This window comes from Andrographis paniculata, unplaced genomic scaffold (genome assembly GCF_009805555.1).
Source record: "Andrographis paniculata isolate CXL003 unplaced genomic scaffold, ASM980555v1 Contig95END, whole genome shotgun sequence".
Taxonomy (NCBI): Eukaryota; Viridiplantae; Streptophyta; class Magnoliopsida; order Lamiales; family Acanthaceae; genus Andrographis; species Andrographis paniculata.
The window spans coordinates 1,595,976-1,612,127 of NW_026137634.1; the positions used below are offsets into that span (position 1 = coordinate 1,595,976).

Sequence of the window (16,152 nt, forward strand, 5' to 3'; positions counted from 1 at the left end):
TCCAATGCTCCTGCCCATACACCTCTCCACAAAATGGTTGCGCCGAACGTGAACACCGACATATCCTCGATACAGTCCGCACCCTTCTCTTATCTGCCTCTTGTCCAGATTGTTTTTAGGGGGAAGCTGCACTCACTGCTGTCCACACTATAAATCGTGTCCCTTCCTCTGTCATGGGTAATGTCAGTCCATTTGAAAGACTATTTCATCGTGCCCCTGATTATAGTCTTCTCCGCCCTTTCGGTTGTGTCAGTTTTGTCCTCCTCCCTCCTCATAAGCGCACTAAGTTAAAACCTCGCACGCGTTTGTGTTGCTTCCTGGGATACGGGTTAGAGCATAAAGGTTATCGTTGTTGGGATCCCATTTCCAATAGGCTACGTATTTTCTCATGTTCACATTTTGGGAGAATACTAAATTCTCTACCTTGTCCCACTTTCGAGTCCCCTTTGATCGTTTGTCTCCGTTCTTTTCCTTGTCCTCTCCACCTATATTCCCTTCCGATGACATGGCCCCGTCCCCCGCTCCTGACACTGTACCGGTTGCGCCTCCTGAACCGACGCTGATCCCCAAGCCTACTCCTACTCTCGACTCCGATCCATCACCATCACCAGAGCCTGACACTACTTCAATCTCAGACCCTGATCCTGGCCCTCTCCGTTCCACTCGGGTTAGTCACCTCCCTAATCACTTACTTGATTATCACTGCTTCTCTGCCACCTTGTCCCACCATGAGCCCCGGTCCTTTTATGAGGCGTATGCGGATCCGTTGTGGCGGTAGGCTATGTCTGAGGAGATGCAGGCTTTGGAGAAAACCCACACGTGGGATATGGTTGATCTTCCCTCTGGCAAGAAACCTATTGCCTGCAAGTGGGTATTCAGAATCAAAACTCACTCTGATGGATCCATCGAGCGCTACAAGGCGCGTTTGGTAGCCAAAGGCTACACCCAGCATTATGGTATAGACTATGAGGAGACATTTGCCCCGGTCGCTCGTCTCACCTCTGTCCGTTGTCTTATCGCTATCGCTGTCGCTCGTCGGTGGCCCCTGCACCAGCTCGATGTCAAGAATGCGTTCTTGCATGGTGATTTATCCGATGACATCTATATGTCTCCTCCTCCTGGTTTTCCTACCTCTTCCAAGGTATGCAAACTTCGTCGTGCCCTACATGGTTTGAAACAAGCACCTCGAGCTTGGTTTTCAAAATTTAGCTCTGCTCTACTCCAGCTTGGCTTTACTTCCAGCGATCATGATTCGGCTCTCTTCCTTCGACGTGGGTCAGCTGGAATTACTTTTTTACTACTTTATGTGGATGACATGATCATTACGGGAGATGATGGATCAGGTATCTCTGAGCTACAGACTAATCTACACCGCCACTTTGAGATGAAAAGTCTAGGGCCTCTTCGGTACTTCCTAGGACGTGAGATCTCCGACACCTCCGACGGATATTATCTCTCTCAAGCCAAGTATGCCTCCGACCTCTTGTCTAGTGCCGGTCTCACTGACTCCAAGACTGCCCCTACGCCTCTTGATTCTGATTGTCGTCTTACTCCGATGGACGGCGTCCCCCTTGATGATTCTACTCTGTATCGTCAGCTGGTGGGAAGTCTGATCTACATGACTGTCACTCGACCGGATATTGCCTATGCCGTCCATATCGTCAGTCAGTTAATGTCTGCTCCTCGGACGACTCATCATTCTGCTGTTCTACGGATTCTCCGGTACATCAAAGGTACTCTTCTTTATGGGCTTCATTATTCAGCTCGTTCTTCCTTAGTTTTGACCGGGTATTCTGACGCTGATTGGGCGGGAGATCCCTCTGATCGCCGCTCGACCATCGGGTTTTGCTTCTTCCTTGGCGACTCGCTTATTTCGTGGCGCAGCAAGAAACAGACGGTTGTCTTCCGGTCCAGTGCAGAGTCCGAATATAGAGCTCTTGCCGACACCACTGCCGAGCTTCTATGGCTTCGCTGGCTACTGGCTGATCTCGGAGTGCCTCAGTCCTTTGCCACTATTATCCATTGCGACAGTCAGAGCGCCATGAAGATTTCGACGAATGATGTCTTCCACGAGCGTACGAAGCACATTGAGATCGACTGTCACCTTGTACGTCATCACGTTGCTCATGGAAACATCTCCTTGTCTCCCATTCCCTCTGCTGATCAGACTACCGACGGATTCACCAAGCCTCATCTTCCGGAGCCGTTTCAGTCATTCTTGAGCAAACTCAAGTTGGGTTCCACCGTTCTACCTTGAGTTTGAGGGGATGTTGATATATATTGTATATATTTAGATATATATATATCTCTGCCTAATATATCTCTTGTATAAATATAATATTGTACCTTAATTGTAAACAATGAAATATAGTTTATTCCATTAATCCTAACAGTTTAAAAAGATTTTTTTATATATATAATATAAAAATAATATGTATAATATATTAATATTTTTAAAAAAATATTTGAAAAAAAATAATAAAAAAGAACCAATATTAGTTTAGCACGTAATTTGTTAGAATTTTTTGCTATTTTTTCAAAATACGAGAGATGTAACATTTCTATGTCAAAATTACATCCCATATTACAAAGCCTATATCTATCAACTAAAATGACGATAGGGATAACATATGTTATGGGATGAACTAATAATGTATATATTTTTGTATTGAAAGAGTTCATGCGTGAAAAGAATTAGTTCTGATTGCTTGTTAAAATTATTTTACGAAAACTTAAAAAATTGCATTTTTTGAATCATCTTAAATCAAAACTATTTAATCTAATGAATATAATCAAATTCTAATCTAAATCAATTAAACCTAATATAAACAAATTAAAAAGTGATTTAACTAAAATATAAAACCAAATCTAAATCTAAATCTAAAATATATCAATATGCCCTCAATGTCAAATAGTATCGTAAAAACAAACGGATCGCACAAATACGCAAACAGAAACACGGACAAGAGAGATAGATATGCATACAAGACTTTAATGGAATCAGAGTCAAACATTGGCATATTGTAGATATGCAGACATCAGATAGATTAATGACATGATAGACAAATATGCAGACAAATCGCAGACAAGATCAGACAAAACTACAAGAAAAATTTATTTTTGTAACAAAAATTTTTTGTCTCTAAATCTACTTGTTCCGTTACTGATGACATTAGAGACGAAATTAGTAATGGAATTACGTTAGCTACGTGAACTTTAGGGACGAAATTCCATTACAAATATATTATTTTTTTGTAGTACAAATTTACAGACTATATATAATTTTTTAGACAGATTCGCAGCAAGACTTGTAACTATAGACATGATCTCAAAATCGCAAGAGTTCTAACTACATTTTAGATTGAATATACTTGGAGAAACATAGATTAGTAGGTGTTAGAATTTTGGATGGGGGAAAATAATGAAATAAATAAAATGGTCTATCTATAGGCAATACAAACTCGATAGACTCGAATGTAAGTAATATAATCTATTAACAATATCAAATCTAAATATAAATCTACGAAATTTGAATATCTAAAATATCTCAATAACAGTGTATCATTTATCCAAGAAAAAGAATACTAAATTTTGATACCATTGTTGAATCATTTTGATGTGGAGCCCACTCAACTTCACCACCGATTCGACATGGCCTTTTAGAGTGTGTAGCTCCTGTAACCTCGCAATTTCAACTCTCCGGCGGCTTCCTTAAGGATCTAATTTAGTTCAGTTGCATTGTTAGTTTATTCGGTCCGGGATACTTTTTAAGTTGTGAAGTGATCTTTGATTGCAAGCCCATTCGAGCTCACGTTCAAACTTAAGTAATCTAATTTATGAATAATATTAAATAATTAATGGAAAATTAAATATCTAAAATATCTCGACAATAGAAATTTATGCAAGAATGAGAATAATAAAATTTGATACCATGTTAAAACTATTTCACCAAAATCCTAAAAAGTAACACATACTTGTTGGTGAGAATGAGGAAGAAAATGATCTTTGGAATGACTTTCTTGAATGATCTTTTGTATTTTAAAATAATTTTTCACGATGAATAATTGAAAAAGTAAAAGAGAATGATCTTCTATCAATGATTTTTCCTATACAATCTTATGAAATATGTAATGACTTTTCTTGATGAATAATTGAGAAATAAGAAAAAGAGAATGATCTTCTGCATAGTCGAAATAACTTTTCTTGAAGGATCGATTATTTTGGAATGACTTTTCCTAATGACTAACTTTTTCTTTTTCTTTTCTTTTTACGTAAACCTTATATATATATATATATACAATTTTCTTGGACCATAAAAATAGCCCTCTTCCTTGTGTACAAATACAAATTATAAATCAAAGAAACATTATAAATTATAAATATAATAACATTGATTAATAAAAGTTACACAAATTAAATTGATAATTACATTGATCCACGTACTATTCAAACCAATAAAAAGAATGAAAAATAAATTATACATCGATCAAATATATATACATATACACACATGTAATTATGTCAAAAAAAAAAAAAAAAATTCCATATAATCGATTAACTATGTACATAATATCAAATATTTATTTGTTTATCCGTTGGCGTCATTCATTCGAATTTACAACGGAAAGAATTTAACCGTTGCTAACAAACTGAGAAAGAACCCAACTACAAAACCGACCTCAAACCCAATCCAACTGACGATCCTGTTCCCGCCCTTCGATTTCAATTTCGATTTCGGTTCGGATTTTCCGTCGGGTTCGTCGCTCGCGCCGCAGGCGCGCAGCACGGCTCGACCACACAGCTCGGGATTTCCATCAAAGCTCGAGTTCGGAAATGTATCGAATTGCCCTCCAAACGGTATCATCCCTTCGAGGTTATTATTAGCGACATTAAAACTAGACAGGAAATGAAGATTCCGGAGAGATCCTGGAATCTCGCCGGAGAGACGGTTACCCGAAAGGTCCAATTTTTCGAGATTTGTCAGATCAGAAATCGAGCTCGGAATGCTGCCGGAAAAATTATTGTTTCCGAGATTCAAGTTTATCAGAAGCTTCAGCCGGCCGATCTCGACAGGGATGGTTCCGGTGATCGTATTATTACCTAAATATAAGCTCGGCGGGAGATTACTTAGTCGATTGTATTGAAGATCGATCATGTTACTCTTGACGAACACCGGCAGCTCTAAGTAGTTTTTATCGGCATGATCTCGAATTTCCGAGGACGTTAGTCTCGGCATTTCGGTAAGTTGTACCGGAAAGTTTCCCGAAAAATTATTACTCGACCAAACGAGGTAAAAAAGGTTCGGAAGATTTCCAACCCACCCGGGAATCGATCCCGACATGTAGTTATACGAAAAGTCGAGAACCGCGAGATTAGGTAAATCCGATAGCCACAACGGAAACGGACCGGAAAGTCCGCACCCGCCGAAGCCTAACACTCGGAGATTCCGGAATCCTTGTGAGACGATCAAGTTTTCATCGCTCGACAATTTTTCGCCATAGAAGTTCTTCGACAGGAGTAAGATGGTAAGATTTTTACATCCGGAGAGGATTTTAATAGCACGATTTACATCGACGAGGCTATTGTTGGAGATCGAGAGAAACGACAATGACTTCAACGAGACTATCCCCGGAGGGATCATTCCGCTTAGGTTATGTGTCGACAAACGAATCGCGGATAGTTTCTTACACGAGAAGAGGCTTTCGGGGAAGCTTCCGGTGAAGAAATTATTCCCGAGATCGATCGATTTAAGGTGAACGAGCTTCAAGAAATCAAATTTCGCGAGCTCGCCTTCAAGGTTGTTAACTCGAAGATTCAATATTTCGAGTTTGGTGCAATTGGCGAGCGACAGCGGGATATCGCCGGTTAATCGGTTTCCATGAAGAAACAACGCTTCCAAGTTCACGAGCCTCCCGATAACCCGAGGTATCGCACCGGTTAGGACATTACCGTACAAGACGAGGCCTTTGAGGCTTATGAGGTTCGAAATCCTACCGTCGATCTGTCCCGATAGCTCGTTTTCGGGAACGTAAAGTTCTTGCAACTCCCGTAACCCATAAATGTCCGGTGGCAGTCCTCCGGACAGACGATTTGAGCCTGCTCGTAGACTCCATAATCTCGAGCAGAGACCGAAATCTCTAGAAATCGAGCTGTCGAAATCATTGTCGGAGAAATCGACCAGACGCATAAGCGACGAGAATCTACAGAGCGACGACGGGATAGACCCGGAGAATCTATTGTTGCTCGCGTCGAATGCTATCAAGCTCGATGCTTGATCGAAAAACGACGATCTGATCGTCCCGCGAAAGATATTGCTCGATAAATTCAGTTCCCTGATCGCAATGGGCAACTTATCGGATTCTCCGAATTCTCCCGATAAATGATTACGGCTCAAATCAAGAACTTGCAGACGATTAAACGACGAGAAGAATACCTCGAGAAGAGGGCCCAAGAGCCGGTTGTTGTAAAGGCCGAGTCTTTTAAGGCTGCTGAGGTTTTGCATTGAAATTGATAAGCTCCCGACGAGGCCTCTCGACGGGAGCCAAAGATCGGTGACCCTCCCCGATCGATCGCAACCGATTCCTTCCCATGTGCAGCAATCCGTCGAAAACGACCAATTTAACGGCGGCGCGGCTGAGATGCTTTGGTTGAAAGACGCTAAGGAATCGCCGTCGAGCCGACTGCAAAATCCGTAGCAGCATGAACAGCAGGAGATGGCTAAAAGTCCTATTAGTAAATACATATTAGCAGTCGTATTTCGAAGAATTACAAGTAGACATTTGAAATCATTTTTAAGTGATTCAACGCGGTTCCAAGACCATCTCCAGCTCAGGAGATTTTTTTCTATTTTTGGTGGAAAAAAAAAATTACTCCAATATGCAGTTTTGTAGAATTCACTGGCCAGAATAAGCGGGTGTATTTTTCTATTTTTTCTAATACAAATTTATTTATTTATATAGTTATCTATTTTTTTTTTAATATTATCTCTTTATTTATGTAATTATTTATATTTATTTAATTTTTAATTTTTTAAATATTAACAATAAAATTGTTACGTACAAATTTTATAATTAAATTAAAAAGCCCAAGATAGAGGGAGATTTGGGCCTGTAATCGAGTAAGTTTGACAGGTCTGAAAGTCCGTGGTCGGATAAGCAAGTCGGGAGGTCTGCGGTCGGATAAGCGAGTTGGAAAGGGTCGCGATCGGATAAGCAGGTCGAGAAGTTCGCGGTCGGATAGGCAAGTCGGGAAGTCCGCAGTCGGATAGGCAGGTCGGGAAATCCGCGGTCGGGATAGGCAAGTCGGGAAGTCCGCGTCGGGATAGGCAGGTCGGGAAGTCGGCGGTCGGATAGGCAGGTCGGGAAGTCCGTGATCGGATAGGCAGGTCGGGAAGTCCGCGATCGGATAGGCAGGTCGGGAAGTCCGCGATCGGATAGGCAGGTCGGTTGGTCTGTGGTCGGATAGATAGGTTGGTTAGTCCGCGGTCGGATGGACAAGTCGGTTGGTCTGCGGTCGGATAGATAGGTCGGTTGGTCCGCAGGCAGATAGACAGGTCGGGAGGTCCGCGGGCGGATAGACAGGTCGGGAGGTCCGCGGTCGGGGATAAGCGGATCAGAAGGGTTCGCGGTCGGACTGACAGTTCGATTGCTACGAAGATCAAGTGGGAGAAACAGTAGTTTGGTCGGGTGGTGATACGCGGCTGGCAAGACGGTTGAAAACGCGTGTCGTCAGAAGAAGAATCAGAAGGCGGTTGAGAGTAGGTGTTGTAACCATTTGGGCGACGGTTCCAGGAAGTGTCTTTTAGGGAATAGGATTTGGGGAAAGTTGGCCAAGTATCTTCAATCAACTTCAACAAAAGCAAATCAGATTCGGGGATCACTTTTTAAATTTTAGTCTGTAGCATTTAATTTCCAGTTTACATATGTACCGTACAGTGTTTAAAAATTTCTAATCTCAGACATTAATTATATCAAATTCAAAGATAATTAATTATTTTCGGATTTTACTTTTTATTGTTGGAAAAATACATCAACAAAAATAAAATTCTGTTTACATTTTTATATTTTATTCTTTTTTTTATTTTGTTTTAAACTTATATTTTATATATTTATTTTATTTTATTTTTGTTACTTTTAATTTTATTATTTTTTATTATAATTTTGTAATTAACATTTATAGGTATAATATTTAAAATATTAATTAAAAATATTATTATAACTCTAATGTATAAAAATAATAAAATATTAAATTTTATTTGTAATTTTAAAAATTATATAAAATAAAATATAAGGAGAATATTTTTTAACCCTGCAAAAATAGAGGGTATGGTTGAAGATGAGTTATGTAAGAGACCTGCAAAAATGAAAAAATACACTGCAGACCTGCAAAAATGGAGCTACGGGTTGGAGATACTCTTTAGGTTATTAAATCCACACTTCTGAAGCTTTTTAAATCTATTCATCAATGCCAACTTTTTTTTTTCATAAAAATCACGATTAAATATCATTTCTTTTTATTATTTTAAATTTTTTTCAAAACTCCAATCTAAACGAAGCTGTAACGATAATTGGAAAGTACCTTAAAGACTTCCAAGAAGAAGCCATTGAGAAGCTTTCATTGTTCTTCATAGTAACTTCATCTCTTCCATTTGATGCCAATTTCCTGCAAAACCAATGCAGAAGATATTGTTAGCCCTCATCCTTTCTTACTTCATGATGCGTACTTGCAATGGCTCTTGCAATCCCGTCGATCGGGACTTGTTGTTACTATTCAAGCTCGACGTCTTCGAATCACCTCGATTGAGTTGGTCGACCGTCGAAGATTGCTGCAGATGGGAAGGCGTAAGCTGTGATGACACCGGAAAAGTCACCGATCTCCGGCTGCCATCGCGACACCTCGCCGGAAGTATCTCTCCCGCTATTATGAACCTCACCCGTCTCTCCAAACTCGATCTTTCTCACAATAGGCTCTCCGGCCATCTCCCAAATCGAATCTTTGCAGCATTTGATCTTCTACAAGTCGTCGATTTGAGCCACAATAGTTTATCCGGAAATTTGACCGACTCAGATAAGTTGCCGAGTTCCATCAGGGCATTCAACTTATCCAGCAACCAATTTCAAGGGACCATCCCTTTTTCATTCTTTCGACCCGATGCGATTCTCGAGACTTTCGACGTTAGCAATAATAGCTTCTCCGGGTCCATTCCGTCGTCCATCTGCGGTTCATCGTCGTCAGTAACGCGCCTCGACTTTTCTAACAATCATTTTTCCGGTCCGATTCCACGAGGCTTCGGACATTGCTTGAATCTCGAGACTTTTCGAGCTGGCTTTAATAACCTGTCGGGCGAGATCCCGAAAGACATTTACGGGTTACTGAAGCTGCAAGAACTTTACATACCCAGAAACAGGCTATCGGGAGGGATAGGGAATGGTATCGTCAACCTCGTCAAGCTCAAAATCCTCGCATTGTACGGCAATGTCCTCACCGGGACAATACCTCGAGACATCGGGCAGCTCTCCAACTTGGAACAGCTGTTGCTTCATATAAACATATTAAACGGCACCATTCCGTCGTCACTCGCAAACTGCACGAAACTTATATCATTGAATTTACGGATTAACCTGCTGGAAGGCGAACTTTCTGCATTCGACTTCTCGAATCTCCTTCAACTCAAAAAGCTCGAACTCAGGAGTAATTACTTCAGCGGAGCTTTTCCCGAAAGCCTCATATCGTGCAAGAATCTTACCGCGATTAGTTTGGGCACCAACAACCTAACCGGAGAGATCCCTCCCGACATAGCCGCAATGCGATCGTTGTCTTTCCTCTCCCTCGGCAACAACAGCCTGTCCAATATCAAGAGCGCAATTACAATACTCGCAGGTTGTAAGAACCTGACTATCTTAGTACTATCAAAAAGTTTCTACGACGAAGAATTGCCTATCAGTGAAAACTCGATCGCCTCTCAGGGGTTCTCGAATCTCAGAATATTAGCCATGGGTGGCTGCAGATTTACTGGTAAAATTCCTCTATGGTTATCGAAATTAGCTAATCTAGCAGTGCTTGACCTATCATTCAATAACCTTTCGGGTTCGATCCCGGGATGGATAAGAACTCTACCAAACCTTTTCTACTTCGACATATCGAGAAACCAAATATCAGGAGATTTCCCGTTAGAGCTCACTGAACTACCGAGTTTATCATCGAAGCAGAGCAATTATCAAGCTGTAAAGAGCTGCTTACAGTTGCCTCTGTTCTCGATGTCTGAAACTTCAGCCGTCCTGCAATACGAACTCCTCGGAAGTATTCCTCCGTCTTTGTATATGAGTAATAACAGGATCGGAGGAACCATTCCAGACGAGATTGGTAAGCTGAAGTTTCTTGTTGCCCTGGATCTCAGTAACAACGATTTCTCCGGCAGTATTCCTGCCACATTATCCGAACTCGTCAATTTGGAAACTTTGTACCTGTCAAGGAACCATTTATCGGGTGAAATTCCAGCATCGATAAAAAACCTGCATTTCCTGTCTTATTTCAGCGTTGCGTACAACGATCTACAAGGGAAAATACCGTCGGGTGGCCAATTTGACACATTCCCTGCCTCGAGCTTTGAGGGAAACCCCCAACTGTGTGGTAGAATATGCCCTCTTCGCAACAGAACAACGAGTGTACCTATACAAGAGCTCGAAGGTGAAAATGGAGTCATTAATTGGGTAGGTTTCGAGGTTGGTTTTATATTCAGCTTCATTCTCACTGTGGTAGCAGCAATGAAATTTTTCTTGTATTGAATGAAGATAAAGTCTGCGATTTAGAAAAACATCAATATAGAAGTAATCTGATGCAGTAGAACACAAGTACACAACAACTACATGATTACATTGTTGAAGTTCGAAACAAAAATTTGTGGCTCACTAGAAAAAACAAAGACATTGGTGGATCGGTTTCGAGATTTGCTTAGCAGTTAGGTTTGTTATCACTGAGCTAGCAACTCTGAAATTCTTCAGGTGCGAATGGTTAGCTCGTTAGCTATGATCATCCATCGATCATTTCCATAGTTCTAATGTTGAAGGACAGTAGTGTTTGCGAGCTATTTAAGCGTCTGTGTAATGGATGATATTCTCTGTCTGATATTTAAGCTGAACTAATCTTCGGAATTAACATCTTAGGTTAAAGATTCTTGGAGAAATTTGACTTTATGCACAATTGATTCTCTCAAACACTCGATAATCCAAAACTGCAAAGATTCTAACAAACGCAAAGTCGCAACAGCTCATGTGAAATCATGAAAATTTCAATGGTATTAAGAATCAGAATTGATTCAGTCATCAACCAATCTTTCCCAAGTTAACGAATTACCACGTGTTAGAAGCAGAAGCAGAAGCAGAAGCAGAATCAGAATCTCAGCTCCATCTCTCTGACAATTGGTTCTCTGCAGATTACTGGTGGATTTTCACACCCATCCGCAGACTGTCGATTTCAGCCTTAACAATCTCCCGAAGCTCCATCACCTGATTCACCTCAGCTCCACGAGTAACGAGTTGAAGAACCCGCGCCGTTTCGTGAGTTCGAAAATGGGCTGACCCAATACATACTCTTCACCTTTCAATTTAGCCCAATTATTTAACAAGTACCAAAAAAAATAAAAATAAATAAATAAAAGAAAAAATAAAATAAAAAATCGAAGAATGGAAGTCTAGCAATTACGCACCCAGTTGACAAATGTATATAGGGGAAGGAGAAAGGCACAGAAACTGATCCAACGCAACGAAGAAGGGGAATCAGATGTTAAATTTGGCAGTGTTCTTGAGCATAGTGTGGGCTCTGACTTTACTCTATGGAGAGTGGTTCGCGTATATGGTGCCCTCCCTTTGGACCTGCTCATGGCCGCAGCTTCCATCGTCTTCCATGGTAAAACCCCCATTTATTTTATCAGAAATTTTCCTTGAAAGATTTGAATCAGTTTATCCATTTTTCTCTATCTATTGCGTTTTTTGTGTGGGTAAAATTAGAATCCTTTGCTTGCTGTAGTGATTTGTGATTCGTTTTCCAGTAATTTGCTCTTTCTGCTCATAGGTTAGGAAGAATGTGGGAAATTATTCAATTGAAGGTTTGGGGAATAGAGAATGAGGAGTTGGGGATTGCTTGATTGTGTTCGTGTACTGTATTTTTGTTGAAAGATGGATTTATACATTAGCCAGGGAAGAGGTGAAATGTTGAAGGATAATGTATTAGAATGTGCCTTTGTTTGTTGATGAACAGTTTCGATTTCTGAATCTATTGAACTCTCTCTTGATTGTAAGTTCTTATAGCCAGGATGGGATTATGAGGTTGAAAAACGGGATATTAGAATTTTAGAATGTACCTTGGTCTGCGGATGAGCATTCGATTTCTGAATCCATTGATCTCATCTCCATTGTAAGTTCTTACAGCCATGTTTCGTCTCGGCAGGATGGAGTTAATAATTCGAGCAACTATGTGAAAATCGCCGTCGTTGCAGACCCTCAGGTAATGTTTAATCGGTTTGATTGCCTTCTTGTTCTTCTTTTGTATGTCGATCTGACGAATTCTTTCGATTCTGGTGTTGTGTTAGCAGCTCATGGATAGAACTTCACATTCTCTTGCTCCAAAATCGTTTGCGCTGGAGATTGCTCAGTTCTATTCTGATTTGTACATGCGCAGGGCTTTTCTCACGTCGGTTTTATCCTTCAAACCAGACGCCGTATTGTTTCTTGGTGACTATTTCGACGGGGGCTATGTATTGTCAGATGAAGAGTAAGTTTTAGATCATCTACTTAGACATTTTCGAACATTTTTCAAGAAACCCTTAGCTTTATTAACGTGGAGTATAGGTAAACAACAATCACAATTTTCATGTCTACATTTCGCTAACACTTTGTATTTTTCTAAGAAATCGCATAATTTTGGCTATAGAATTTGTTGCACGACAAATTATCATATGCTATGATCTATCCTTGTTCCTGTTCCATGGTAGGTATTAATTTGTTTATAATAGATGGCAGGAATCATTGGGCCGACTTAGGCACATCTTCAACCTGAATACGCTCGAGAAAACTTCAAACATAAAGACATACTTCCTGTCTGGAAACCATGACATCGGATACTCAGCTTTCTACTTACAACACCCAGAGGTACGTAAAAGCTGAACTGAAAATTCTTTGAATCAAATTTTCAATATGCAATTCAGCAATTTCGATAATGTGCGCACCCTATATTTTGCAAGATCTCTATTTTGTCTATATTTTATGATATGCAGCGTGTGGAACGCCATGAAGCTGTTTTTGGTGCGAGGAACTTTAAAGTCGCACTCGGAAAAGTAGACTTCATTGCAGTTGATGCACAAACTTTGGATGGTGATAGCTGATGTCTCGGCTTTTCTATCCCTGGTCTAATTCATTATACATTTGTATGTTTCATATCACAACACTGATTCTTGGGAGATTCTAGGACGTCAAAACTGGATGGATTGGCACCGTTCATTTGGCAATGTTTTCCTCATGAACGGTGTAGATCCACCTGGTATTGAGAGTCCAAAGAAGAGCTTCCAAAACTCGCTCGTATCATAAGATTTGCAGTATAAACCTACTGAATTTCTCCTTAGAAACAATTTTTTTTTTTTTTTTTTGAAAAGGTTCTTGATCATTTATCGATGCTAACTTCTTTGCATGTTTTATCTGCAGGCGGTTCGCAAGGTGACCTAACGTCGGCTACATGGGGATTTGTCAAAAATGTCTCTGAAGAAGGTACACGAAATTGAGCATGAAATTTAAAATATTGCTGATTTTTAAATTTTTTTTTGCTTGAGAAGATGATGCCTTCGACGTTCTTTTAATCTATCCAGATAACAAATCCAACCCGAGAGTTTTATTGACTCACATCCCTTTATATCGGCCTGATTGGACTCCATGTGGCCCTCATCGTTCTTCAGAAATCATCAATCAGGTACATCCCGCGAGAATCCTATATTTGCCATTTTTCGAAGATTTATTTCAGTATAATGTTTGTTCACGTTTGCATATTATCGTTGGTTCAGCGAGTCAATCGTGACAGCGACCAAGAAGTTCTGTAAGCTCCTTTCCTTATTCCCGGTATTTCTTACATTGCGTCTTCTACCTCAGTCGTAATGCTTTTTTCCATTCGATGCAGTTATCAGAACTACATCACCGAACACTCAACAAAAGCTCTCCTCGACCAAATCAAACCCGTAAGCGCTTTCATCACAAATACATTCCCACAAAATTCCATAAATCGTGTAAGAACTAATTTGTCGTTGTGCAGGTGCTAATCCTCTCCGGACACGATCACGATCAGTGCACCATCCCCCACACATCCAAGCACGGTCCCGTCGTCGAGGTAAACTCTATTTCCATTTTTCCCTGCAATAGGATGAACTTTTCGATTGATTTGAGAAATTACGCAGCACACCGTAGGAACCGTAAGCTGGCAGCAAGGAAATCTGTACCCATCCTTTATGCTACTCTCGGCGAGCAATTCCGCGCCATCAGATCGATCGAATCCATCCGAAGCTGTATCCACTCACCTCTGCTTTCTTCCCACACAATTATTTATGTACCTATGGTACTTCATCGAGCGTCTTTCTTTCCTTCAATACATCGCTCGATGACTTCATTCTGAAATGTTATTCGACTTTATGTATCAGGTATTTATCCCTCTTCGCAATGACTCTAATTATCATCCTCCTCTGGCCCGCAAACGAGGTTCTCATCACTCGGAAGCTCAGCGACGCAGCTGGCATGGTAAAAAATCTTTACAGCAGCATTCGTAGCACGATAAAAGAGAAAAATGACGACGAAGACTGCGAGTACGAAGAGATTTGGGATGCGGACGGGTCGATGCACCTGATCAAGAAAGCGAAGAACGTTTCAGCAGCGATCCTGAACGAGGGCGCCGCAATCGAGAGGTGTGTATAGGAGCGGTATTCGTTTGCGTAGTTAATTTTGCATCGTTTGCTCGATATAAACTCGGTTTGAATCGTGGTTCAGGGGAAATGTTGTGATGCGGCGAAAACAGGCGGAGACAGAGGCTTCGATGGCTCCAGATGTGAGTATACAGATGGGTTCGGTTCGGACGGGGCGGTCGAAGACGAAGATGATGATCTGGAGAATGTTGAAGGCCCTGAGAGCTCTGCTAACCATAGCTGCCTTCAATGTTCCTCTCTATGTGTTGCTGGTGTTCAAAGATTGGATTGATAAGTGATTTTTTGTGCCTTTGTTATGTTATTTTGTGTGTTGCTTTTGTATGGCTATATTGAATCCATGTTACTGTAAGAAGAGGTTTAATTGTTGAGGAATTTTGAGGAATTTGCTTGATAGGAGAGTATTAAAAATAATACGTCCCTCCATCCCAAAATTATACTCCTAGAGTTGGACACGGAATTTAAAGAATATTGATATTATATTAGTAGTTGGTAAAATGTATGCATAAAAGACTTTTTTTATCCTTGTAAGTATATTAATGTAAAAAATAGAGACAATTGTGTAATAAAAATAAAAAAATAGGGGTAATTCTATAGTAATATGGTTATTTATAGAAATAAGACTATTATTTTGGGACGGACAAAAATGGTAAAAAAGACTGTTGTATTGGGACGGAAGGAGTATTAATTTTTTTCTATCCGTCTAAAAAAAATAAATAATATTTATCTATATATACGGAAAAAATCAATTTTGGTCCCAATATAATCAAAATTAATCAATTTTGGTCCCAATATAAAAAATTCATCAATTTTGGTCTCAATATAACCAAAATTTATCAATTTTGGTCCAAATATAAAAAACTCATCAATTTTGGTCCCAATATAAACAATTTCAATCAATTTCGGTCCCATTATAAACAATTTTTATCAATTTTGGTCCTACCGTTAAAAAACTAACGGAAATTGCTGACGTGGACATGACGGAGGTGACGTGGCAGTTGACCAGAAAAGTACACGGCCATGTTGTTACATGGCCATGTATATTTCAGTGTATAATTATACATGGTCATGTTGTTACACGGCCATGTACAATTATACACGGCCATGTTGTTACATGACCATGTATATTTCAGTGTATAATTATACATGGTCATGTTGTTACACGGCCATGTTGTTACGTGACCATGTATATTTCAGTGTAT

The 16,152-nt window shown here is 40.1% G+C and overlaps 3 protein-coding genes across 4 annotated transcripts; 1 reads left to right on the forward strand and 2 right to left on the reverse strand.

Moving 5' to 3' along the window:
• Positions 1–4,464: 4,464 nt before the first annotated feature.
• On the reverse strand, positions 4,465–6,742 carry LOC127243570 (receptor-like protein 2). Its single transcript, XM_051263655.1, has one exon. The coding sequence runs from the start codon at positions 6,740–6,742 to the stop codon at positions 4,616–4,618; it is 2,127 nt and encodes a 708-aa protein (XP_051119612.1). The 3' UTR covers positions 4,465–4,615.
• A 2,971-nt stretch (positions 6,743–9,713) lies between these two features.
• On the reverse strand, positions 9,714–11,312 carry LOC127243473 (uncharacterized). 2 transcript variants are annotated; one of them, XM_051263508.1, is made up of 4 exons: positions 10,874–11,311; positions 10,567–10,797; positions 10,240–10,463; positions 9,714–9,842 (listed from the first exon to the last, which is right to left on the reverse strand). In XM_051263508.1, the coding sequence occupies exons 1-4, from the start codon at positions 10,924–10,926 to the stop codon at positions 9,751–9,753; spliced, it is 600 nt and encodes a 199-aa protein (XP_051119465.1). In that variant the 5' UTR covers positions 10,927–11,311; the 3' UTR covers positions 9,714–9,750. The 2 variants fall into 2 exon arrangements, with proteins under 2 accessions (XP_051119465.1, XP_051119466.1); XM_051263509.1 differs by having other exon boundaries at positions 10,545–11,312.
• A 373-nt stretch (positions 11,313–11,685) lies between these two features.
• LOC127243471 (uncharacterized protein C630.12) lies at positions 11,686–15,364 on the forward strand. The gene is made up of 13 exons (XM_051263507.1): positions 11,686–11,904; positions 12,445–12,501; positions 12,590–12,768; positions 13,010–13,145; positions 13,271–13,367; positions 13,695–13,757; positions 13,856–13,956; positions 14,048–14,079; positions 14,161–14,218; positions 14,293–14,367; positions 14,435–14,592; positions 14,675–14,935; positions 15,018–15,364. The coding sequence occupies exons 1-13, from the start codon at positions 11,779–11,781 to the stop codon at positions 15,229–15,231; spliced, it is 1,557 nt and encodes a 518-aa protein (XP_051119464.1). The 5' UTR covers positions 11,686–11,778; the 3' UTR covers positions 15,232–15,364.
• Positions 15,365–16,152: the final 788 nt, after the last annotated feature.